This window comes from Podarcis melisellensis (assembly GCF_964234715.1).
Source record: "Podarcis melisellensis genome assembly, chromosome: 1".
Classification (NCBI taxonomy): Eukaryota; Metazoa; Chordata; class Lepidosauria; order Squamata; family Lacertidae; genus Podarcis; species Podarcis melisellensis.
Genome location: NC_138528.1, coordinates 113,430,755 through 113,454,374, shown reverse-complemented (window position 1 = coordinate 113,454,374; position 23,620 = coordinate 113,430,755). Strand labels below are relative to the sequence as shown.

At 42.5% G+C, this 23,620-nt stretch overlaps 1 protein-coding gene and 1 long non-coding RNA gene across 17 annotated transcripts; one reads left to right on the top strand and one right to left on the bottom strand.

The window, feature by feature from the left end:
• Positions 1-921: 921 nt before the first annotated feature.
• Positions 922-3,755, bottom strand: LOC309363680. Of its 2 annotated transcripts, none has more exons than XR_014165533.1 (2): positions 3,687-3,755; positions 922-1,289 (listed from the first exon to the last, which is right to left on the bottom strand). It is a non-coding gene; the product is annotated as an uncharacterized lncRNA (long non-coding RNA). The 2 variants fall into 2 exon arrangements; XR_014165534.1 differs by lacking the exon at positions 3,687-3,755 and adding an exon at positions 2,439-3,052.
• Positions 3,756-3,996: 241 nt separating this feature from the next.
• HNRNPA3 (heterogeneous nuclear ribonucleoprotein A3) lies at positions 3,997-22,497 on the top strand. 15 transcript variants are annotated; one of them, XM_081896589.1, is made up of 16 exons: positions 4,256-4,410; positions 8,111-8,210; positions 12,165-12,287; positions 12,457-12,603; positions 12,760-12,970; positions 14,196-14,285; positions 14,367-14,459; positions 14,554-14,637; positions 15,937-16,086; positions 17,456-17,581; positions 17,666-17,740; positions 17,827-20,597; positions 20,682-20,746; positions 21,498-21,561; positions 22,015-22,086; positions 22,356-22,497. In XM_081896589.1, exons 2-11 carry the CDS (start codon positions 8,148-8,150, stop codon positions 17,719-17,721), a joined length of 1,143 nt encoding a protein of 380 aa, XP_081752715.1. In that variant the 5' UTR covers positions 4,256-4,410; positions 8,111-8,147; the 3' UTR covers positions 17,722-17,740; positions 17,827-20,597; positions 20,682-20,746; positions 21,498-21,561; positions 22,015-22,086; positions 22,356-22,497. The 15 variants fall into 15 exon arrangements, with proteins under 15 accessions (XP_081752717.1, XP_081752715.1, XP_081752708.1 ...); XM_081896582.1 differs by lacking the exon at positions 17,827-20,597; XM_081896587.1 differs by having other exon boundaries at positions 20,682-21,561.
• The last annotated feature ends 1,123 nt before the right edge of the window (positions 22,498-23,620 follow it).

Here is a 23,620-nt window from a genome sequence, read left to right as displayed (position 1 = left end):
AGCTTGCCTGAGACTCCCTCAAACCTGCGCTGTAGGGATTATCATCATTGTAGTCATGGACCAAAATTTCTGAAGGCTCTCACAGGGCTCTCGCTGCTTGCACACTTCAGCAGCTTATATAGTGCAGGGAGCTGTGATGTCAGTATCTGGTAGGATGTGCAGTGGGCTGATGTGATGTGATGTTTTCTTGTCCCTATGTGCAGATTAACTCAATCTATACATTGTTAACATGGGCAAGCATCGTCTTTTCAGTGATTTGTGTGTGCCGATGGTATTGCCATGGATACTCAGGAAGCAGCTGTTAGGGCTGCTATGCTCTCTTGTTTTGTTTCTGTCATTTTCTTCTTCTCCGCTTTCCTGCTCAGTGAAAGCCAGCCATCACCATGGCAGAACTCGAAAGCTGCCTGTCTAGTCCTACTGGACTGGCATAAATCATAGTACTCCAGTTTAAAGGGGCTATATAGCTTGCAATTGTATAATTTGACCAAAGAATTAGCTCTGTTTACAAGTAATCATTGCTGGTTGTTCGATGAATGCCTGCCAGTGTGCTTAAGAAATTAGCTGGGGCTAATATAAAAAGTTATATTTGTTCTGTTTAGAAGCCAGAAAATGGCAACTCAGACCAACAACATATATTTAAATTCAGCCTGCGAGAGTTGGCTGTTATTGGCTGAACACAGACCCCATGATGTTTGCTAGCAACCACTCCCACAATCAGATCTGCATTGCAGTCATGGAAGGAAAACGATCTAATTTTTTTTCTACCTTGCTCATCAGGGGTTCTAAGAAGCAAGAAAGGACACATTCACATCTCTCTAGTTTTGATCTTCAGAGCAAATAATTTAAAAATTAAATATGCATCAAATAATGCAGCTATGTCTCATTAAAATTCTCAAATTAATAATCACAGGAAACCTTACATTCACATTGCAGATTTATTCATCAAACAAAGGGACCTCAAAGGGAAAGAGTGACTGTAGAATTAGAAGTCATTATCACAAAGAGCAACAAACTGAATTAGTTATCCTTAAATAAAATATGGAAACACCTCAACTCCTTCCATTCTCTGCTTCCTCTGGCCAAACAGAGATGGATATTTTATGGTCCTAAAATTTCTTCCGTCTGTAACTGAGTGCACAGGATGGGTTGAACCAAATTACAACAGCAAAACAAACAAAACAGAAAACAAAATAAACACACCATCCTGCATACTGATGTTCTGGTTATGTTTTGACAGCTCAAATATTTGGAATTTAATGTCTTCTCTCCTTGCCTTCACTTACATATATCTGAAAATTAAAACACAGTTATGAGAAAAGAGAAGCAATCTCATTTATATTTGCTAATCTTGCATATTATTGAAGAATTACAAGCAACCACATCAGGTTTTTTGCAGGCACACATGTCATGTGTGAAATTGCTGCAGTGTAATTACTGCACATGCAACCATCATTTATTAGTTTCCTTTTTAAGATATTTACATACTGTCCTTCACTATATTTACAAACAAGAAAAAACAACTACATAATAAACAAAAGCATTAACATCATTCTCACAAGTTACATAACTTAAAGCATAACTTAAAAACACCGTTAAAATGGCTTAACCTATTAGCCACTAAAAGCCTGGTGGAAAAGGTGGGATTTCAACAGGCATGTGAAAGAACAGAGTTGTGGGAAGGTAATTCCAAAGATGCGAAACCAGCACTGAAAAAGACCTTCCACAGGTCGCTGCACTCGACAGGTCCTTTAATACAAGAATCACTAGGAAAGTCTCTTCCACTGATTTTAGTATGTGGGCAGGTGGATATAGGAGAAAGTGTTTTCTCAGATATTTGGGATCCAGCCCATTCAGGGCTTTAGATATCAACTTAAGTCCTTCAGTTAGACCCAGAAGATAGCTGGTAACCAGTTGCTTCTGTCTGAGAATGGGCGTTCTATACACAACCCCGCTACTCGTATCAATATTCTTGTAACCGCATTCTGCAGTAGTTGCAAATTCTGGAGAGCCTTCAAGCATTGGAAGATCCATAGAAAGTGTATTATAAAAGTCCATTCTGGAGGTTATCAGGGTGTGGATAACTGTAGTCAGACTACTCCTGCCCAGAGAAAGCTGTAGCTGATGGACCAACCTAAGCAGCTGCTGAGGTCGCCTTAGCTTCAAGTGACAATGATCGCTCTAGATTGAACTCCCAATTCATACCCTTGCTCTTCAGTAAGTGCAATACCATCCAGAACATGTTGTCTGACCAAATCCCAGACATGGTAACCCCTGAAGCACAGAGCTTTACAGAGAAGGAAGCTCCACCCAAATCATTTTTTTAAATTAATTATCATATTTGCATACTGAGAATTCAAATGGAATTGTTACTGTGCATGAAAGCCAATGCAGATTTAGATGGAGGTTTCACTCACAAGGTGTCACCAGGGCCGTCTTACCCATAGGCAGTAGGGGTGCGGGGCACCCGGGCGCCGGGCTCTCAGGGGCGCCAGGCCGAGAGTCCGGGGCCCGAGAGTTGAGTCTGGGGAAGAGCCCTCCTGTCAGTTGGTCTCTCCTGCTGCAGGTGGCTCTGCGCCACGAGTTCGGGGGCGACCAAGCCAGTGAGATACTGAGGCTGCCGGCCAGCTCCACCCTCCTGCATTCCTGGGACTGGGCAACCAGGATGGGGGCGCACCAGGTGGATCTTTGCACCCCGGCACTGCATATGCTTAAGACAGCCCTGCGTGTCACAAGACCTTTGGGACAACTATACTTATTTAGCTATGGGATTTGAAGTGTTTGTGTTCCTACCTCTCCACTCTAACAACCCTTAGGAGAATTAGATCAAAGCTACAAAGTATTAAGCATGCAGATTGGGGAAAATTTATCTATTTTGAGAGAATATGAATTGGATGAACGCCATGTAATTTTGTACATGGGCATAGCCAGGATTTTTGTTTGTGGGGAGCAGGCTATTGTTAAGGGGAGACAGAACCTCATTTGTATTGATTTAGGGGAGGCAGCTGCACACCCACAGCTACGCCCCTTGATTTTGTACACCTCGAAATTGTGGGTTTTTATGGTATAAGGTTTACAGGTTACTAGTCCAGACAGCATTGCAGAGGAACCGGCCAGGCCCAGCGACTCAGGAGCCGCTCCCCCCCCCCCCGGCCAGCTGAAGCACCTCCTCCGCGCTGCACCCGCCTGCCTTCTCCTCAAGACAACTCCGGGGCAAAAGCGGTGCAACAAAGCAGCTGCTGCTGCTCGCGTGCCCACGAAAACAGGCAAATTAGCGGCTGCAAAATACTTGCAAGTAAACAGCTGCCGCTGCTTCGAATTAGTACTCTGGGAGGCGCCATGGCTGGTTCTCCAACGCAGCCCAGAGCAGCGCGGAGGGGAAATGGAAGCAGCGACGGCCTCTTGCTCAGCTGCGCTTATTTTGTATTATAGTGTTCTAAAAGCTACTAACATGAGTTTGACCAAACTGCGGGAGGCAGTGGAAGGCAGGAGTGCCTGGCGTGCTCTGGGTCCATGGGGTCACGAGTCGGACACGGCTAAACAACTACAACCATTATATTATGTTATTTGTGGGGAGCCATCGGGGACGCACGAAGCGGCAGCTTCCTCCTCTCTTTAAATTGTATTAATAAAGGTGTGTGGGTTTTCTGTGTGTTACAAAAGCGCATCCATCGCCTCTATTTTCAGACCTTTCTACAGATCAGTTATATATTCGAAGTGGGTGGCATTAATGCAGCGTCCCCGTCCCCGCTTCAAACTACAACTCCCATCATCCCTCGGCCGCTGGGCCAAATCTGGCGGGAACGGGCGAGTTCAACAACAACTGGCGCCCCCACCGCGAGGCTCCTGCGTCCCTGAGGTAAAGAGGCAAGAGAGGCTATGCGGGTGCGCGCGCGCACCTCTGCCTGCCTACGCGCGCTTTCCCTCGCAGCCACGTCAGCTGTCATCCCCCCCCCGCCACACACGTCAGCCCTCCCTTTCCTACTCGCCGTCGCCGCGGGCGCGCGCGCGATCCCGTCCCGCGTGCCAGCGCGCTCTTTGTCTTGGCCGCGGCGGCGCCGTTGGGGAGCACTGGGCTGAGGCAAAGGGAAGGTGGGTGGTGGTGGTGATAGACCTTACCTCCCACCCACAACCCGGAATCGGCCCTCACTCGTGGCCAGGCACGAGCACGAAACACGGCTTTCACCCCCCCTCCCCCCGCGTCTCGAGCGCCCTCATTAAACGCTCGTGCACGCGCGCCCGCCTCCCCTCCCCTCCCGCTAAACGCCCGTTTATTTGCTGTTCTCCCTCCCGCCCCCGCGAGCCCGCCTTCCTCTCACGTGCCCCGCTTTTCCTCTGACCCGCCCCGCCCACCCTCTTCCTCTCGGCTCCATATTGAGGCTGAAGGAGGCTAAATCCAGTCACAAAATGGAGGTAACGTTTGTCGGCGGCGCCGCCGCCGCGCGGGAAGGGCAGGCAGGCAGGGAGAGGGTCCTGCAACGGCGGTTGCGGAGCGGGCGTGAGAGTGAGTGGGTGGGGGTTGCAGAGGGAGCGGGCGCGTGGCGCGGTGCATGAGGGGCTCGCGGGAGGGAGAGTGATTGGCTGGCTCGGCTCCTGGCCTTCTCCCCATCCACCCCCCCCCCCCAACCACCTCGGTTCTTGCTTTATCCAGCTGCAAACAGCTAATTATCCGAAATGGCGCGAGCAGGCGGCGGCGGCAGTTGGGCGGGAGAGGCTTCTGTTGGGCGCCATTGTAACCCTGTGGAGAAAGAGGCTCGAGTTTGAGCGAGAGCAGCCGCAGGAGGCCCTTTACTAAGTTGAACCCAAACCAAAATCCATCTCTCAGCTTGAATATATACATATATATATATATATATATATATATGCAAATTACAACCCGTGACTTGATCCAAGTGCCTATCACTCGATGGTCTCGCCGGTTCTCATTCGACTTCCCGAGCCACTTGTGCAGCTTTCGCCTTTTTAAAGTTTAAAAGCCGTATAACCTTTCGAGTAAAATCCCACTGACGAGCGCGACGACGAAACACATCCTGAGAACCTGGCTGAGGACACCCCCCCAAAAAAAGTATTAGAATTTGCTATATCTTTTAGCTGCATAACCTGTGTGGGGTTTTTTTTTTTAATGAAAATAAAATGGTTAACAAATAAAAGCACCCAGTTCCTCCTACACAGCAGCAGAACAACTAAGATTAACTGCCTCCCATAAATCAATTCCTCGGGTGCTTTCAGTTCTAATAATGTTATGGGATATCTTGCACTTGTCCACGTGGCCCAATGGTGCTTGAGATGAAAACACGTTCTCTCCCCCACCCCCCAATAGTTCTGAATAACTGGTGGTTTGACGTTGATTTTGAATTGTAGCTGTTCCTAATTCTGCCTGTCTTGCTGGGTATTTTGGTGGCTGTCACTAAAGCCAGTGACTGGAGTTTTCTGGTTCATGCAAACAACCAGGCCTTCGAATGCCTCTTTAATAGCATTATCTAGCTAATTTTCTCTGGCAGTATGATCAAAAACCTGGCAGCTGAATTCTCAACGAAAGTAATGGATTCAACGCCCCATTGAGTGATTACAGTTTTGTAGATGAGCCCCCCTCCTTTATAAATTCATTCTATCCTATGCTTTTTGATAGAATTACTTGCAAGAAAGCTCCATAAGGTTCCAATTTAATTTTTATTATATCCATTCTGTAACCAAAAAATCAACATAAGTATGTGAATAAAATATCTTTTTAAGATTGGATGTGAGAAGACTTTCCAGACCTTGAAATCTTAAATTAGATTTAATTAAAACTGAACCTGATTGTGTTGCTTCAATGAAAGTCCTCAAACCAATGCTGAACTAAAGTATAACAAGCATTTTTGTATGATGACATGCCAAATAATATTTTGCAAGTCTGGAGACAACTATCCATGATTAAAACCTGTGCACATGTAGACTTGAAATGTCAAACACATGTTGCTTCAAAAAAACTATAACAATGTTGTGCTCTTCATTGCATTCTGGTTTTTGTTTTTTTTAATTTCTAGCTGACATACAGATTTTATCTGTTATCCTATTAAGCTTCAGAAACACTTGATCAGGCACCCCCAACCTTCGGCCCTCCAGATGTTTTAGACTACAGTTCCCATCATCCCTGACCACTGGTCCTGTTAGATAGGGATCATGGGAGTTGTAGGCCAGAATATCTGGAGGGCCGCAGGTTGGGGATGCCTGCACTTGAAGGTATAACACTTGCTGTTTTGTACAGGAAAATTAGAAATAACCTTCTGAAATATCTAAGTATTGTTAATGTGACTTAGCAGTCTTGCCTAACCCTGTTTACCTGTAGCAGGAAAAGGGCTTTGTATTGTACCTGTAACAAGAACTATATGCTGTTCATGATACTAATGTTCTCCTTGGCCTTCTTGCTGAAACCAGCTATGCAGGGTGTATTGGGGCTTGCTTTTTTGCACTGTTTCAGGTTTGCATTCTCTCTATAGCTTTGCTTATCTAAGCTGAGTGTTAGGGACCGGGGTCATAGAATTGTAGAGTTAGAAGGGACCCCAGGTGTGAGGTGTTGAACCCCTTCAGTAGAAGCTACTGTCTGTCTTGAGTTATAAAAGGATTCAGAGAAGGCCTCTTGAATTCCTTGCTTTAATTGGCCATTTCTTTCTTCCATTATTTTAATTATTTGAAGGTTAAATGTCCCTGCTCAGCATAACAGGTGGCGGCTGATATTTTTGACCAAAACTACACCCCTTCTGCATACAAATAAATGGAGTAAGAATCTTCAGGATATAATTGCTAGATTTGACCTAATAGCACAGCCCTACAACTTGCAATAGTAACATAATTGCAATGAACTACATTGCAGGGTTGTTGTAAGCCGCCACTTCTGTCCAACCTGGGCTGTATGCACCACCCGTACCCACCCTGTTTTGCAACACCACCAGACCACACTGCAGGGTTGCTGAAAACAATGCAGCCTGCAATTATGAGGAGTGAAACACTGGAGGGTTGTCCTAAATCACTCTCCCAGCCAGCCCTCTCCAACCTGAATTATGGGGAGAATTGCATTGGCAGGGCTATTTATTTAAATGTGGTGTTTCACAGGAAATAGGACATGAGGCTAGAAAGATAAGCAGTGCCTCTGTTTGATGGCACTTTGTAAGGCAATGCACATGCTAGTGCCCAAAACTGGGGGCTTCTCTGTTGAGTTGTTATGGGCACCTTTATCCTGCTGAGGGATTTTTAAATTATTGCTTCTCCGTGGGAAGCAGGAAATGGCGCATCTAGGCAACGACCTGGCCACTGCTGTGAGATAGATATCTGAATCTGTATCGAGGATCAGAACTGCTGGTTCAGTGATACCCCAGCTGTAAGCAGGGAAACAAGGATGTCAGTCTCTCCCACCTCTTTCTTTAAGCCGCTGGCCTAGTAAGAAAGGCAGCCTCTGCTTCAAGGACCCGGATGTCTCGCAGGAACGAGAGGCGCCAGATTTGAAGGCAGAGTAGCTGTGACGTAAGCCTTTCATGGAGAGGCAGGTTTGGTGGACTCGAACAACACATTGAGGGGGAGAGGTGGAAGAGCGGAGTCGCTGGCATAGGGGTGAGAGAAAGGGCGCTGGCTGGCTGTTAAAGGGAGACTGGGCTCTTTATTACTTCCTGCTCCTCCACCAGGCCTTCCTTCAGTCAGTGGACTATAGGGGTTGAAGCACAGAGACCTGCCTTTAAACTAATCTCGGGTACTCTAAAGCATGTTTACACACATCTGAACAGTGTCTGATTGGCTTGCTATTGAATTGGCTTCCACAATAAATAAAGATACTGTCGCATTTTAAAATAGTAATATATTTCCAGTGATACTGTCAGGTTATATGCCTGGCTGACCTATTCAGGCATTTGTTCCCCTTTTTTGCTAGCTACTGCTTTGCAATTCAGGGTGCAAACAGATGAGTTCCATATTTCAGGATAAATGGCTTGAGATTAAAGACATTGTTTCATTCTCTCATACAGTACCATCCCTTTAAAGTGGCTCCCATATGCTTGCTTCACTAAAATAAGCCATTTGTATGAGAGTAAGAAAGTAAAAACTTTTAGGAACGGGTAAATTACTCGTGCTACTTGTTATCTAGGTTAAAAGGAGCAACTGAGTCAGAACGCTCTCCAAAAATGGCGTGTAAAGATGAGAGAGAGGCTGAAGATTACAAGAGGAGGGGAAGAAGATCTTCACAGGTGGAATACTTTATTTTTTCCTAGTTCTGTTACATGGGTAAACAGAATTCTTGCTTTCTGCTGCTTTGGTAACACTGTTTGCTCAGATGCTACATTGCATTCTTCTCTTCTGCTTGGCTCTTACGCATGTATTATGCTTTTCGTTCGCCACACTAGTTGGTGATTTCTATAATAGCTTCTAACTTAATACTTATGCATATTGAGAGTGTTACTATGAAGTCTTGAACTGGAAAACCAGCAGTGCTGTGTCTGTAATGGTATAAAAGTGATCAAATTCTATGAACAGGCATTTTACTAAGCTTTTAATGGTTCTCCAGAAATACAATATACAGAAATGAGCAAGGACTGAGTATTGCCTGTTGATTAGGATATAGAAATTTCAGACTGCATCCATTGTTGGATACGTCTTCATAAAAAGATACTCAGTATAGAAAACTAGTGTGTTGGGGGTAAGGTGTTCAATAGTCTTCAAAGCAGAGGAGCATTACGTCATAGAAGGTCATGTCTGCAATCTTAAGGTGTGTCAGACCTAACATAGGTTTACTGTATGACTGATAACAAGGCCAGATGCTGCGAGGAGAGGGGATGATCAATTTCTGAACCAGTTGTAGTGGGCAATATTTTAGAGCTCTTTAGCAATAAAGCTGTTTTTGGGAATCCATATATTTTCCTGCTCCAATGCCCCCCATGACGTCTTACAAACTCTGAATGGTGGCTTGTAATGGGTTATGGTTTTAGTTTTGTGTTGTATAATTGTAGAGTTCCAAAAAACCACAAGATCTTACTGTGAGGCAGCACCATGCACCAACTGCCCACAGATGAATGGAATGCATAAGATCTAAAGACATCCTGTTTGTGGAAGGCAGGAGGAACAAGGGAGAGCTAGCTGCCATTTTGCAATGAGTCCATCATGACAAAGGTCCTGCTTTATGGGAACTTACCAGAAGTTTAGGGGTTTTTTAGCTGCCCTCACCTTTTGGCAAGGGAGATGTGGAGCTCGTTCCTTGCTCTCTAGCTCGGATCTGGGGTGGGTATCATCCCCATAAGAGTTCTGAACATAAGAAGAAGGAAGATCCCAACCTTGCTCTCCCAACTCCAAGCATAAATGTTTGGATGTGGGTGACTTAGATGTAAGGAACACCTTGGATGCTTGCTGTCAAAGTAGTAGAAATCAAGAGCTGCAAAGAGCCTCAAGACCCCACCCAAATAAGGAGGTTGAGGGTGGCCATTTTGTCAAATCTTGCATCTGGAGGTCCAGCAGGAGATCAGAGACAAAGGCTGTAGTCCTGCACAATTTAAGCCCCACTGAAAACATTGGGACTTGCTTCTTGGTAAACATGCATGTTTCACGGGAAAGGAGAGACTGGGTGACCACAAAGCTTCAGCTTGGCCACCAAAGACAACCAAAATTTGTGACCTTCTGTCTTCCGGTTTGGACCAATTTATACCATGTCCATTTGGCAACCAGCTTCCATAATTCAGGTTTTACCTAGAAGCTCCCTAGTATTCCAGAATAGTTGCCATAAAAACCATGATGGGAAAGATTAAAGTCTTGTAGAATTGGCGATGTGAGCAATGCTTTTCTGCTCAACTGTGTTAGCTAGGCATACATTTCTCCACTAATAATAAGGAATGCTGTGGGCGTCTGTTAAGAAGGCTGTTGCAGAACATTGCATTTGTTTCTCTGAAAACATGTGGCTGTTAAGCCTCTTGTGTAGGGACAAAATAAAATATAATTTAGGGAAATCTGTTACTTAGTTTGGAGTCTCCCCAGAAGAATCAGTAGCTTAATTCAGAGAAATGTACTACTTTCAAGGAGCAATGGTTAAAAATACAATGGTTGATATTGGGGAGTTCCTGCAGCATCTAACCTGCTTCTGAGGGAGAAAGTAAACAAATTGTGAAGTGAGAGTGTTGTATATAAAAAAGAAAAGGAAACATTTATACTTTTCTGTTCCTTGGAATTATAGCTCCTCCGTTTGAAGACTTTAACATTAGGCTTTCATTTAGTCTCTCATATACATCACCTGTAATAAAACATGTAATTTCTACCTGCAAACTAAGGCACCTGAGGTTGCAGCTTAAAAGAGGGACCATAGGCAAATGAACCACCATTACCAGTGCCCTGCTGGAATTGTATAAGCAGGGGAGACGTGAGGGCAGAGCAGCATTCTTGTGCTTCTTCATCCTTCCCTGAGGTTTTATTTTCATGCCCCATAAAATTCATTACACCAGTTCCAGAGCTGTCAGTCACCTCCCTGGTTTGGGTGTGTGTGTAGAGGAACTGGGAAGGGTATGGAACTGTTGGATCTATAGCCTTCCCCCAGCAGGGACATAATTTTATAAATAATAGCTCTCAACACATTATTTATGCAACCTTAATGCGAAGTTCCTTGGGTGCTCGTCACGAAACGGTTCCCACGGGGGCGCGACACAGCAAAACTGATGCAATGGAGTTTGCAGCATAACACAAAATGGTTGCCACATCTGAAAGAGCAGGAAAAAGATGACCACAGAATGGGGCAGGCATGCCCCTCATCCGTCTCTGCTGTGCTCAGTCACGGAGAGAAACTTGTTTGAAAGGGAGAGGAGGGGTGAGTGTCCAGCCTTGGCATCTAATGAAATGTGTGATGGCAGTGGGGGGGGGGGTGTTCAGTGTAGGAGAGACTGAGCCAGTGTAAAGAGGAACTGAGCAGAAAGAACAAAGAGTCTCAGGCATTGTGGATTTTTTAGAGGATGTTTCTTGAGACCTTTTGCTGGTGCCGTTGGAAATACTGGAAAGCACCCTAGGCTCCATGAGTACCACATTGGTGGTCCCTGCCTTGGTACATGAAGTGTAAACAAGAGTGATATCATAAAATGGGTAAGAACATCTTGTTCCTTATGTTTCTTAAAATTGAAATACTTCATCTACTCTTTGGAATGATGGGTATTCCATTAGGATTCATCTATATGGGGACAAATCCTGTGTCTCCTGAAACTTTTTCAGTTATGCCATGCACAGAAGACACCTTTGTTTTGTAGTGCAATGGTGTGTTTCTGAGCCATAAGCAATGCAGTTGGCTATTTAAAAAATGCAGCAACATTCTTAATCCGTTGTGTGCAGATTATTCTGAACTTTACAAAGTTAAGTAGGACTGGATGCTGCTCTCTCGTTGTGTAGCCTAAAGTTTAGTTCTTCCTGCAAAAAACAAATAAATCTGGGGGTTGAGATGTTAGGCTTGGTAAGTAGAAAATTATAAGTACCATTAGTTGATGTGTTTAGTGATTAGCCAACTTTTGCTAGAGTTGTCTATCCTCTGAAGTTCACAACATGGCATTAAAGGTTTTTTGTTTGTTACTGCTTTTAACTTAACTTGAAATAGTCAACATTTCTTTATATGCACAGACCAAAGACATCAGTTGATGAAAGTGTTAGATTCTTAGTTGAAGTTTAGGTCCTTATCCTAGCTGCCTCTAGCACACTAACAGCACAGACCTTTGCATGCCTGCTCCAAAATCCCATTGAATCTAGCGGGACTTAATTTCATGTAAATGTGTAGAGGGTTGTACTTAAGATAGACTTGAGAGTAAGCACTGTTGAACATAATGGGATTCCTTTTCCATAAACTTGCCTGGGACGCATTGGATGGCTACTTTACTGAGTAAACATGCACTGAATGAGGCTGTAAGAACTGTTTATACACTATGTAACAAAATCCTGGATTTGCACCCTTTAAACTTGTTTATGTAGAAGTAAGTGTACTGAGAGAGGAACCATGAGCCAATTGAGTTTATTATTTATTTAAATATTTACAGACCTCACTTTTCATTAAAAAATACAGCAAAGCAGTATAATAGTACCTAATTGCAGTGAAGTGTGATAAAGACAGTAAGTTACTGTGAATTGTGTGGGTGGACTTCGCTGCAATAACACAAATCTCGTACAGCATATTGAAACTTATCTTCTTTCAGGGCTACGATCCTAAAGAACCCGAACAGTTGAGAAAACTGTTTATTGGTGGCCTGAGCTTTGAAACTACAGATGATAGTTTAAGAGAACATTTTGAAAAATGGGGCACACTTACAGATTGTGTGGTAAGTGATCATAACATTCAGTTTACTGTTAACAATGTTATGTGTGCTTACTTGGAAGAAAGTCTCACTGTTTCCAGTGGGGCTTACTCCTCGGTAAGTATGCACAGGTTTGCAGCATTCACAAAAGTCAGTGCCTAAATTATTGTTATATGCCTCAACTTTCTTGAAGGTGATGAGAGACCCACAGACAAAACGTTCCCGAGGCTTTGGCTTTGTGACCTATTCTTGTGTGGAAGAAGTAGATGCTGCTATGGCAGCCCGACCACATAAGGTTGATGGGCGTGTGGTGGAACCAAAGAGAGCCGTTTCTAGAGAAGTAAGTGAATATTTAAGTATATATACTGAATTTGTCACACCTTAATTGTAGGAATTTTTAATCATTTGCAAATCTTTTTGTAAGACAATTGTAAGTATTTAGGCATGGCACCATCTTGGAAGGCTGAGATACTAAATGTAACTTGTTACTTTGTAGGATTCTGTGAAACCTGGTGCTCATTTAACAGTGAAAAAAATATTTGTGGGAGGAATTAAAGAAGACACAGAAGACTATAATTTAAGAGATTACTTTGAAAAATACGGCAAAATTGAAACCATAGAAGTAATGGAAGACAGACAAAGTGGAAAGAAAAGAGGGTTTGCCTTTGTAACGTTTGATGATCATGATACAGTCGACAAAATTGTTGGTATGTAATGCTTTCCATTTGTGCAGCATTTTTATATTTCTTTCAAGCTACTGATGCACGGAACTTTCTCCTAGTGAACAAAAAAATTACTGTAAGAACTAGACTTCCTATTTGCTTTCTTACTAAATTGAATATATTTTAAAAGATTACCCTTTTAAAGTTCAATATAGTGCTGGGGGGGCGGATGCTTTTCTCTCCTGAACTTTTTTGTGTGGTGGCTTTCCTACAATTTTAGACCATGAGGAGCATGATTTGCCCCCAACCTCTCTTCAATCCCCCTCCCCTGCCTGAATCTTTCTAACATGTCTTTGTAGTTACGTGCCTAGCTGAGAAAGACAGTCCAGTTTCCAGCCTGTACTGTTTGTTGTTGTTTTAATCAATCTAGTTCCCTTGCTGGGACCCTTGTAAGGATCTAGCTGGCTGTCTACCTGTCCCTATTCCTCCCCCCTCCCACTTGGTTTGGTCACATGCTCTCTCTCCTGCAAGTAAGAATTTCATGCTACACCCCCAGGTTTCAAGCATCCTTCACACTAATTGAGTATACTTAAGAGCCAGGTACAACAGACTTGCTAACTGCTTTAAAATATAGCCTGGACAAAGCTAGGATCCTAAAGAACCTTGGGTCCAAAGCAAGCACATTCTTGGAAATCCAGCAGGAAAATGAGCGCACCTGGGTTGAGTGGGAAGAGTCCAACGCAAATGACCATCAGGTACCACACAATGGAGGTCTATGGGGGACATGCTCGGCTAAAATCGGAAAGGGGAAGCTTTTTTATTTCATTATGGTCTTTCCTACTGTTTCCCCATCATTCAAGCACTCCTTGGATTCCATGAGTCATTTGTTCTCTGAGGAGCTCTTTTTCCCATGAATTTTTCCTTCTCCCACTCCCCCCAAATAATTTCTAGACTCCAGAGATGTTCCTTCCTTATGAAGAGGTGAGATGAGAGGGATGCTGAGCATCCATTTTATGATATATTCTGCTCACAAAGATCTAGGAAACAAACTTCATTGCCCATTGTTTTCCTGACTTCCTTTCTTTGGCTCTTTGTGCTATGTGTCTTTTGTTTTATGGTATTTTTAGAGTTTCCTTTCCTGATTATAAGGAGGAAATAAAACTAAATAATACTGCTGCTCCTGTGAAAATATCTTCTGAATAATATGGCATAAGTGCTTATTCAGTTGTGTGCATTTTTATAATAAGGATCATTTCAAAACTTCTTTTAGTTCAGAAATACCACACTATAAATGGACATAACTGTGAAGTGAAGAAAGCCCTCTCCAAGCAAGAAATGCAGACGGCAACTGCACAGAGAAGTGAGTTTGTTACATAATAGCACAGCCTGTGACGATAATTGCCTACAAGCATTTTAATAATTCCCTCTCTTTATTCTTTAGGTCGTGGAAGCAGTTCAGGCAACTTCATGGGCCGTGGGAACTTTGGAGGCAGTGGTGGCAGTTATGGCAGAGGAGGAAGTTTTGGTGGCAGAGGTAAACATCTGCTCTTGCTTCTCCACCCCTTCCAAAAATACTACCCTGAATTACAGTGCATCACTGTATCTTACACTTTTTGTTCTGATTTTAGGTGGTTACGGTGGCGGAAGTGGTGGTGGTGGTGGCAGCAGAGGAAGTTACGGGAGTGGTGATGGATACAATGGCTTTGGTGATGGTAAGAATAACATTGCTAATACCAGTTCAATTATACTTGTGGGGGAGGGGTGTCAGTCTGCCTGATGTATCTTAATGTGAGAAATGTGAAAGGGAAGCTGACAACTTGTGGACAATCTAGGTATTACAAGAAATTGGGTTCTATTAAGTCATGTTTAACTTAGCCCATGGGACTATAAAAAACACCCTTACATCAGACTGGGTGATCACCAAACTTGTCCAGGGCAGCTGATGGCAGGCTGTCCATCATTTAGATTCAGGTAGGTAGCCGTGTTGGTCTGACACAGTCGAAATAAATAAAAAAATTGTCCAGTAGCACCTTAGAGACCAACTAAGTTTGTTCTGAATATAAGCTTTCGTGTGCATACACACTTCTTCAGATACATCATTTAATTAGCCAGTGGTAGGTCTTGGAATGCAGCATTCCAGGAAAGGCAATAGGACTGAGACAAGCCAGGAACCACTGATCCCAAACTGGTCTCACTGCTGTCAGGCCCAATTGCCTTTCCAGCCTGGAATGTCTCCCCACCCCACCTTCCACCTTGGCCACAAAGAGTGGCAGGGCTGCAGGTGCATTTTCCCTGTCATTCCACAAAGCCCTGTCATCTGGAAGGACAGTTGATTGTGCCCCAGTCTGGATCTAATCCAGTGTCATGAATCCTAAGTTCCTGTGAACAAAATTCTGTTCATGGGAGTGCCCCCACCCCTTGGGGCAGGGAAGGAAATCCCCTAAAGTGCTCCAGGTAGCTGGGGAATCTCCAATAAAAGTTGCATAGAGGTGGCACAGAGGGCTACTGGTGAAATTGGCAAACACTTCCCCCTTCCGCTCGCTCTTTCTATTAGTAAGAGTTTCCACTGGATCAGATTCTCTTCTGTAAATGCACAGGCAACTCAGGATCTAAACATTATTTTTAGATTTGTGAAATGTATGTAACCTATTAAGAGACTTTGGAATATTGACTGCAGCCAAAATATAGTTGGGTATGCACAAAGCCTTCTCAGAGCAGGATAAATAACCAAAATATGGGTAATCCTCAAGCTGCTTGAATGACCCATGACAGATAGAGCCTCTGGTCTTCGCATTTGGGATACTTGGCAGTTTCCAGTAATCAAGTGATGAATCTCAATTGGGTTGACTTGATTGGTAGTTATGACCAAGTCGTAATACGCCTTTCGTAGTAGTTGGCCTCCATGCAGTATTGGTGATTTTTTGGGATACCGCTTTACAGTTTCCAGTTACTTTTGTGCTTAGATCATGTCGTTTCATAACAAAACATTCACATTCCTGTCACTTTTATTGATCTTTCTCAAGGTGGGAACTATGGAGGTAGTCCTGGGTACGGCGGCAGAGGAGGTTACGGTGGCAGCCCGACCTATGGAACCCCAGGTGGTGGATATGGCGGAGGAGGTGGAGGCTATGATGGTTACAATGAAGGGGGGAGCTTCGGTGGTAAGAATCCTGAAGTACATTTTGTTGATCCATCTGTTCTGCTCATGTTTGATAACAAGCTTGAGGCCTTTAGCTTGTCACTGTTTTTAAAATGTTGTGCAGTGTAAACTTCAGCCGAAAATGAAAACTACTTCCAAGTTCTAAACCTTTGAAATCACAGTGGTATGAAAGATATATGGGAAAGCTTCATGGTTCCCCGCCCCCCCAGGCCAGGTTTATAGGATGTCTTCTTTAAACTATAGAGTTGCACTGGTAACGAGACTCCAGAGCAGGGGATCTATAGAAAGAGGGCTTGCTTTCCCACCTGAGCAACCTTCCAGTGGCTACATGTCAGTGGTGGACAGAGCCCAAGGCAAAAGTGTGCAAAGGAAAGTACCCCTGTAGTTTTCTGCACATGCCCTTCTCTATCCCCCAGCCAGGGGCAAGGAGCTCATTGACACATTCCAGCCAGGCAGAACCCTCAAGAAAGGTAGAAAGGAGGGCTAGTGAGCAGTGTGACCTGGGCTGAGTCCCAAGGACTGGATAGAGAGGCCTGAAGGACTGTATTTTGTGCCCAGGTATGAGGTTCCCCACCATTGCTTCATACAAACATTCATTAAGCCTTAAAACCTAATAAGGGAACAACTACAACTTTCTAGCCAGCTAGTTCCATTGCCCAGAATTTATTTAAGAATCTTTATGTTAATGTAATCTACAAACTTTCCCTCTTTACCTGAAACTCCTTGCGAATCATTTACTGTTGTTGTTTTCTTTCTGCCTCTGCATTTTGTGCTGGCATTGGAGTGTAGAGGAAAGAGTCCAATCCATCTGTTCAGTGCTCAGATCTGGGGAACTTTGGATCTGTGCTAGTGAATGCCTTTCAATGTGGATTGGAATACTAGTCTCATTTTCTGGGACTGGACTACTGTCCAATAATCATTTTTTGAAAAAGAATAATAATCTTGTTCATACTTCTCTCAAGAAACTTTGAACTTGGTTAAGTTAACACAGCAGAATTTTAAGTATCTAGAGTTATTAATGCGGTTAATTAAAAGAACAGGAACCCTTAGCAAAGGAGTGAGCATTTTTTATTTCTCCAGTATAACAAAGGTTGGCTAGAACTGAACAGGAAATAAATTTCTGCATGTGTATTTTGAATGTTCTTGGGAACAATTGCAGTTACTCAGCCTAGCCATGATTATGTCCAGTTAGCTGAAATCCCATTATGTGCATACAGTAAATCTGGAGTTATGAAACACGTGTTGTATACTAAAGTGTATTTTGTGCTTGGTAGGCGAGTTAATGTGAATGAATTGTGGTGCACTTGAAATGTACTTCTCAAATAATTCTTGATCTGATAAACACAAACCTTACATTTTATTATTCTCAGGCAACTACGGTGGAAGTGGAAACTATAATGACTTTGGCAATTATAGTGGACAACAGGCCTCAAGCTATGGACCCATGAAAGGAGGTAGCAGTTTCAGTGGCAGAAGCTCAGGCAGTCCCTATGGTGGTAAGTACAACTTACTAAAGTACATATGTGTCTGTTACGCTCCTAAAGAATATTTATTTCAACAGTCCGTGTTCCCATTTTTAGGTGGCTATGGATCAGGAGGAGGAGGTGGTGGTGGCTATGGTGGAAGAAGATTCTAAAAATTGTAGCAGAATAATGGTAGGTATGCTACAAATACTTGTTGTATATGAAGACTACACAACGTTTCACTGAGAGTAATCCTTTTCTTATCCTGTATTCAACAGGCTACACAGTTCTTAGGAGAGAGCGAGGAGTTGTCAGGAAAGCTGCAGGTTACTTTGAGACAGTCGTCCCAAATGCATTAGAGGAACTGTAAAATCTGCCACAGAAGGAGCGATGAACCATAGTCAGAAAAAGTTACTGCAGCTTAAACAGGAAACCCTTCTTAAGGACTGTCATAGCCACAGTTTGCAAAGAGTGCAGCTATTGATTTAATGCAATGTAGTGTTTAGATGTACATTCCTGACTTTTTTTTTAATTTGTTGTTTGTAGCTTTGTCTTTTCTTCATAAATCAGGTATATTGCCCTGTAAATTTGTGGTAGTGGTGGTAGTGGTACCAGGAATTAAAAATAATTAAGGAACTTTTAATTTTTTCCAATATTTGTGTAGTTCAGTTTTTTCTTACTGAAACTTCTTTAAATAAAGAAATGTAGTTTTAGGGTATATTCTTGCTAGGAAAAAAATCAGTGCATTATAATCTGTATTAATTTAAACTATAGAAATGCTGAATCGTTTAAGAACCTTAGTTTCTGCATATGTAACCGAACGAAATGAGTTGCACATGCAAAGGGAGAGAAGAGATGTTTGCATTAAAGCTTGTTTAGCTGTATAACTAGGAGTGAGTCATTTAAACTAGTGCTTGTGAATGATAAAAAGCTTTACTTTCAAATGAAAATTCCAGATACTTCTGGCTTGTGCATATCTTAATTTGTAGCCTTTGTTTCTTAGCCTAAGACTTATAAGTAAATAAGCATTGAAAGAGATATTTTAAAGCTTTATTCAGTTTGCCTCCCATTTCATTGGTATATACAGGAACTACATTAAGCATTGGCAGAACAGGTTTATTACTGTTGAGGCTTAACACCCCACCCCCAACCTCAAACAGATTTAAGTGTGTGTGCGCACACTCTTTTGAATTAAAACTTTGAAACCAATGACCTGGGTCTGTTACTTAGCTTAATTGTATAACTTCATTTGTATATATTTCTTCCCTCAAAACATGGATTCTTTTGTAATGGTCAATACTTCCTACTTTGTGTATTTCTGCATGCTCTCCTATCTGAAACAAACTTACAGCAGAGGCACAATCCCTTCAAGTTCCTTGCAATTGGGTATAAATATTCTGACCTATGAACAAACCCAACACATTTCACACGCTTTCTAATGCCTTGATTGTAGGCCTTGAAGGTGGTGTGAAAACCAAATGGTTCACAATCTAGCAGCAGGAAATATCTGGGCTGAACATGATACATATTTGTCACTACCAGGAGTATTGCGGGCTATAAATCCATACTTTTATGCATCAGAATCGTGTGGTCAAAACTTGATAAAATTCATAAGCAGGGGTGTGTGGTCTACTCCTTCACTTACCCAAATTTGTGTACAGCCATGTTCCCAGGCTATCCTTCTCAACCTCATCAGACTTCTCTTTTAACTATTGCCAGAGCAGTGCTTTCTGTCAGTACACATCCAGAAGAGTAGGGCACAGTGAGTAGAAGAAACTCAGACACTTGCCAGTATGATGCTGGATATTTTCTTCTGTTACTACTTCTCTAGGCCAATGAACAGTATCAGGTAAACAATTCCAGTATAGGAATGGATATCAGACACTATAAAATTTTGCTCTAAAATTGTTGTAGGTTCAACCAAATGTTTATGTTGGGTTTGTACAAGGCATACAGTGGTGGGGTGGTTGTATAGAATTCTATGGTTTAATCTCAAAAAGTACAAGTGTGCTTAAACAAGGGTCAAGCACTGATACAGCCCCGAAGTGCTATACAGTGGTACCTCGAGTTACAAGCACTTCAGGTTACAAACTCTGCTAACCTGGAAGAGTTACCTCAAGTTGAGAACTTTGCCCCAGGATGAGAACGTAAATTGTGTGCTGGCGGTGCAGTGGCAGCAAGAGGCCCCATTAGCGAAAGCACGCCTCTAGTTAAGAACACTTTAAGGTTAAGAATGGACCTCGGAACGAATTAAGTTTGTAACTAGAGGTACCACTGTAATATCATAATAGCATATATTAAGGTGGGAATTGGGTAGTTGGCCAACAGGAAACAAGTGTTCTATAATCCAATAGGCAAAACGTGTAGAAGGGCATCATTTTGGTATTGTGAAATGGAATCCTCCCATTACTAAGCTGCATATGCAGATTTCTTCTTGGAAGAGTAGAGTAGATGTAAATCATCCCTTTCAGGCCTACTGTTGATTGTAGGGGCAGAACCTAGAGGATGAGTTTTTCTGTTCTTGCGGGAGAGGGTGGGACCTTGATGGCACACAGTGGGGGGAGGGGGAACCATTTTTATAGTGTGTTAATCTGTTCTGCTATTCTTAATCATGCAATCTGTAAGTTGCCAGTTGTTGGTGCCAGTGACTTAGACCTAGTTCTCTGATGTGGAGAAGTGTAAGCAGAGGACAGCAATTAACCAGCTCTAAAGACTTTAGGATGTACCTCTTAGCCAAAGTGTGGATCAAAGGAGACTCAGACAGGACTTCCAGCAGCCTATTGTGTATGTGGACCAGTCAGCATATTTAAAGAATGACAAGGCAGCGACAGCACCAGCTTCAACTTCCAGAAAAGTGAAAGCATAAAATACTATGCTGATAGTGAGCAGCTTTCCAAAAGCTAGTTAAAACTGCCTATCACTGCTGAAATATCGAAGAAAGTCTAGCAAGAGTTCTTCACCAGTTGGAACCTCCTTGAGTCATAGCTACTTGAGTTCACCCAGTCATAGGTCTAGCATTTAGACCTGAAAGGAAGGGGAATGAGAATAGGTAAGGTTTGTCTCTAACACTTTTAACGAATTAAAAGAGCTACTCTTTCCTGAACAAGGTAAGAAAAATCTCTTTGACTTGCAGATTGTTGAAGAAACTTCTGCTTGACCAGGTGTGGATTTCTTGCCTGCTGGAAAACCTGTGGCTTGGTAAGACTCTAGTACAATATAAAACATTGATGTGCCCATGACTCTATTCTTGGCTTTGAAAATCCAGCTTCTGTGATAAGAAGGAATTATGCAAAAACAAGGTGAGTGCCAGTACTTAATCATTGTACTTCCATAATATGAAATGTGAGCAGCGCATAATTAAAATTTAAATTCTCATCTGACTGATGTATAGGGAAGCTATAACTGGTGACTTTTAGCACTGATACACTTTTAGAAAATGTTTCATGTTATTTTAGTAACGAAAGAATCCTAAAAGGTAGGTCAGTGTTATCCAGATTGCTTAAAGGTGGCTGAAGTGTAGTAGCTTGTCTGATGAACTGCTTGCTGAAGCAAGATTTTATCTCGGATTTAGCCTTGCACATAGTGAAATGGTTTCTACTAGATTACATCTTTTGGTAATAATTTTCCACAACTTAAATGATAAGTAGATTTTTAAAATAAAAACTGTATTTCATGTTCATTAGTCTATAGGTAACTCCCCATTTCTGCAGGGGTTGCGTTCTGGGTCAAAGCACACGTGGGTGGAGTGTATATAAGCCTGCCCCCAGCCCTCCTTTTTCCAGGTCCAAAAGGACTTGTGCGTCAGTTGGATGTGCCTAAAATGATCACTGCCTGTAATTGGATTTGGGCAAATCCAGTGCATAAAGTCAACCTGAATTCTGACCACCTTTGCACACCTGTTGGAACTGCAGATTTTCTTTTGGTAATATTATTAATTACTGAATTTCAGACAAGAAAATAATTTCCTCTGGAAGTTGAGTACCTGATGTCCCTACCAAATAATTGGTTTTCAGGTAACCTAAATGGCTTCTTAGTACTGTATCTTTGTTGGGTTTTTCCTGCATAATGTCCCATTAGTCTTGAATTTGACATATCTTGATAAATATATAGAATTCTGTCTTGCCTTATTCTCAATCTGTGCTAGGTCTGCATGCTAATGAATGTAGGATCATGGTTCCATATCTTCTTGCCCTGTTGGGCACCCAGGCTTTTGTCAGCATCACATTCTCACTCCTATTCAACCATGAACTTTGGCAGGGAACATTTATAATTGTTGACTTCTCCTGTCTTCAGACACGCGTGTCAAATGTAGTGCAAATGTTTAATGGGAGAACACACAGTGCTACATGGCCCACATCTCTTAATTTGCCTCTCCAGCTGCACTAGACATTGCAGTTTGCTGCTGCCGTTGCCCAGCACCGGAGTGGCAAACAGCAGCTCTGCTCATTTTCTCTTTTCTAAAATAGGGACTCAGCCAAGCTGCTTGTGTGCTCATTTTGCACCTTTCCGCCCAACACACAACAGAACGTAGATTTGGGGTGAGTGTATGTGCTTCTGTTTTCTTCCTCTATTAGGAGGGTGCCAGCTCTGTGCGTAGGAAAGGAAGTCCTGAATCCTAGGTGAACTTGCTGACGTACTGTCCCAAAGCAGTCTCAGCTGCATGTTTGGTGAGGTGTTTAGAAGATTTGGGGAGAGAGGAAGTGCTAGCAGAGCAGTGTACTTCAATAACTAGTTGGCGAAGCTGGGATACTCCTTAGCCTTAACATTCTTAATGTGCTAAACTTGCATTTTCTCTTCTACTCTGCAGGGTAGAACAAAGACAACCATCTCCACAAGTTGAAAGATGATGTGAAATACGCTGATAGCCTATGATAGGTGAAAGTGATTGAAGTGTGTCATCTCCCACTCACCTTGTTCAAACACTTACAATAAAGTGTCATAAATTATGAGAGTTGGCCAATCTTTTCAATTGTATGTGGCTATTAGGCCTTCATTTCTACATCACTGCCCGTCCATTTACTAAAGATTTCCTTCCAGCTTCCACAATGTTAAAATCGAAGAGTTTTGAATTACTCAAGTGAATGTTGGTAACCTTCCTTTAGTTGTATGGACTACACAGCAGATTTGGCTAGCTTGATTTAACTCTAAATAAATCTCAGCCTTTGAAAGAGAAGGAGGGGGTGAAATCCCTGACAAAATTTTATGAAATCTTTTTTCACATAATAAAAAGGTAATTCAGTGTTCAGCAAGGCATTGTCCTGATGGGGGTTGCTGTAGAGAGAGATCTACATGTATTTTGTGTAGTTGGAAATGTTCTGGAATACAATATTGTATGTTTATAATAATATGAATGACATGCATTTGTGTCACTCATGCTTTCCCCTGCAAAAATGTGTGTAGCAACCGGGAAAGACTTTGTGTAGGTAGGCAATACTATGAACAGCCATCATAACTAATTAGTAACAGGTTCCTGAATACAAAATGGCCCTAAAGCTAAAGAAATTTCAGCACTACTTTTAAAGGTTTAAAAGGGTGCTTGAAATCCATGAAACCGAAATACACCATTGCCTTGCATTTAAATAATAATAATCATGAGTAGCTATAGCTGTAATTTGAAGTTTGAATGCTTATAAAGTCATCCTACGCATACTTACTTTGGCTTCTTCAAAACCACTTTGGTCTTCAGTTAGTGTTTTTTATTCTAATACAGTATCAAACCAGAGGTAATACCTGGATATTAGGTAAGGAATGTTATTTCCAGTGAGATTAACCAACTACTGTCATTTCCAATGATAGTTTGAGCTGCTGCACTGTTTGTTCTTCTTAATAAAATCTGTATCCTGTACTCCATTTCATAATGGGTGACCAACTTTCAGTGTAGGGATATTGCCCAACATGGCCAAACCCATGACTTTTGAGATTTAAGAGTCTTGTGCCATACCAACAGAACTGTTTGACATTTTCTTCTTACCTGTTAGACTCATTGTAGCAGTGGTCTCTTCCAACTCTATGATCGTGTAAGTAGGCTTCCCTTTCCTAAAAACTGCTCCAAAGGGTTGACAGACCCTCTGG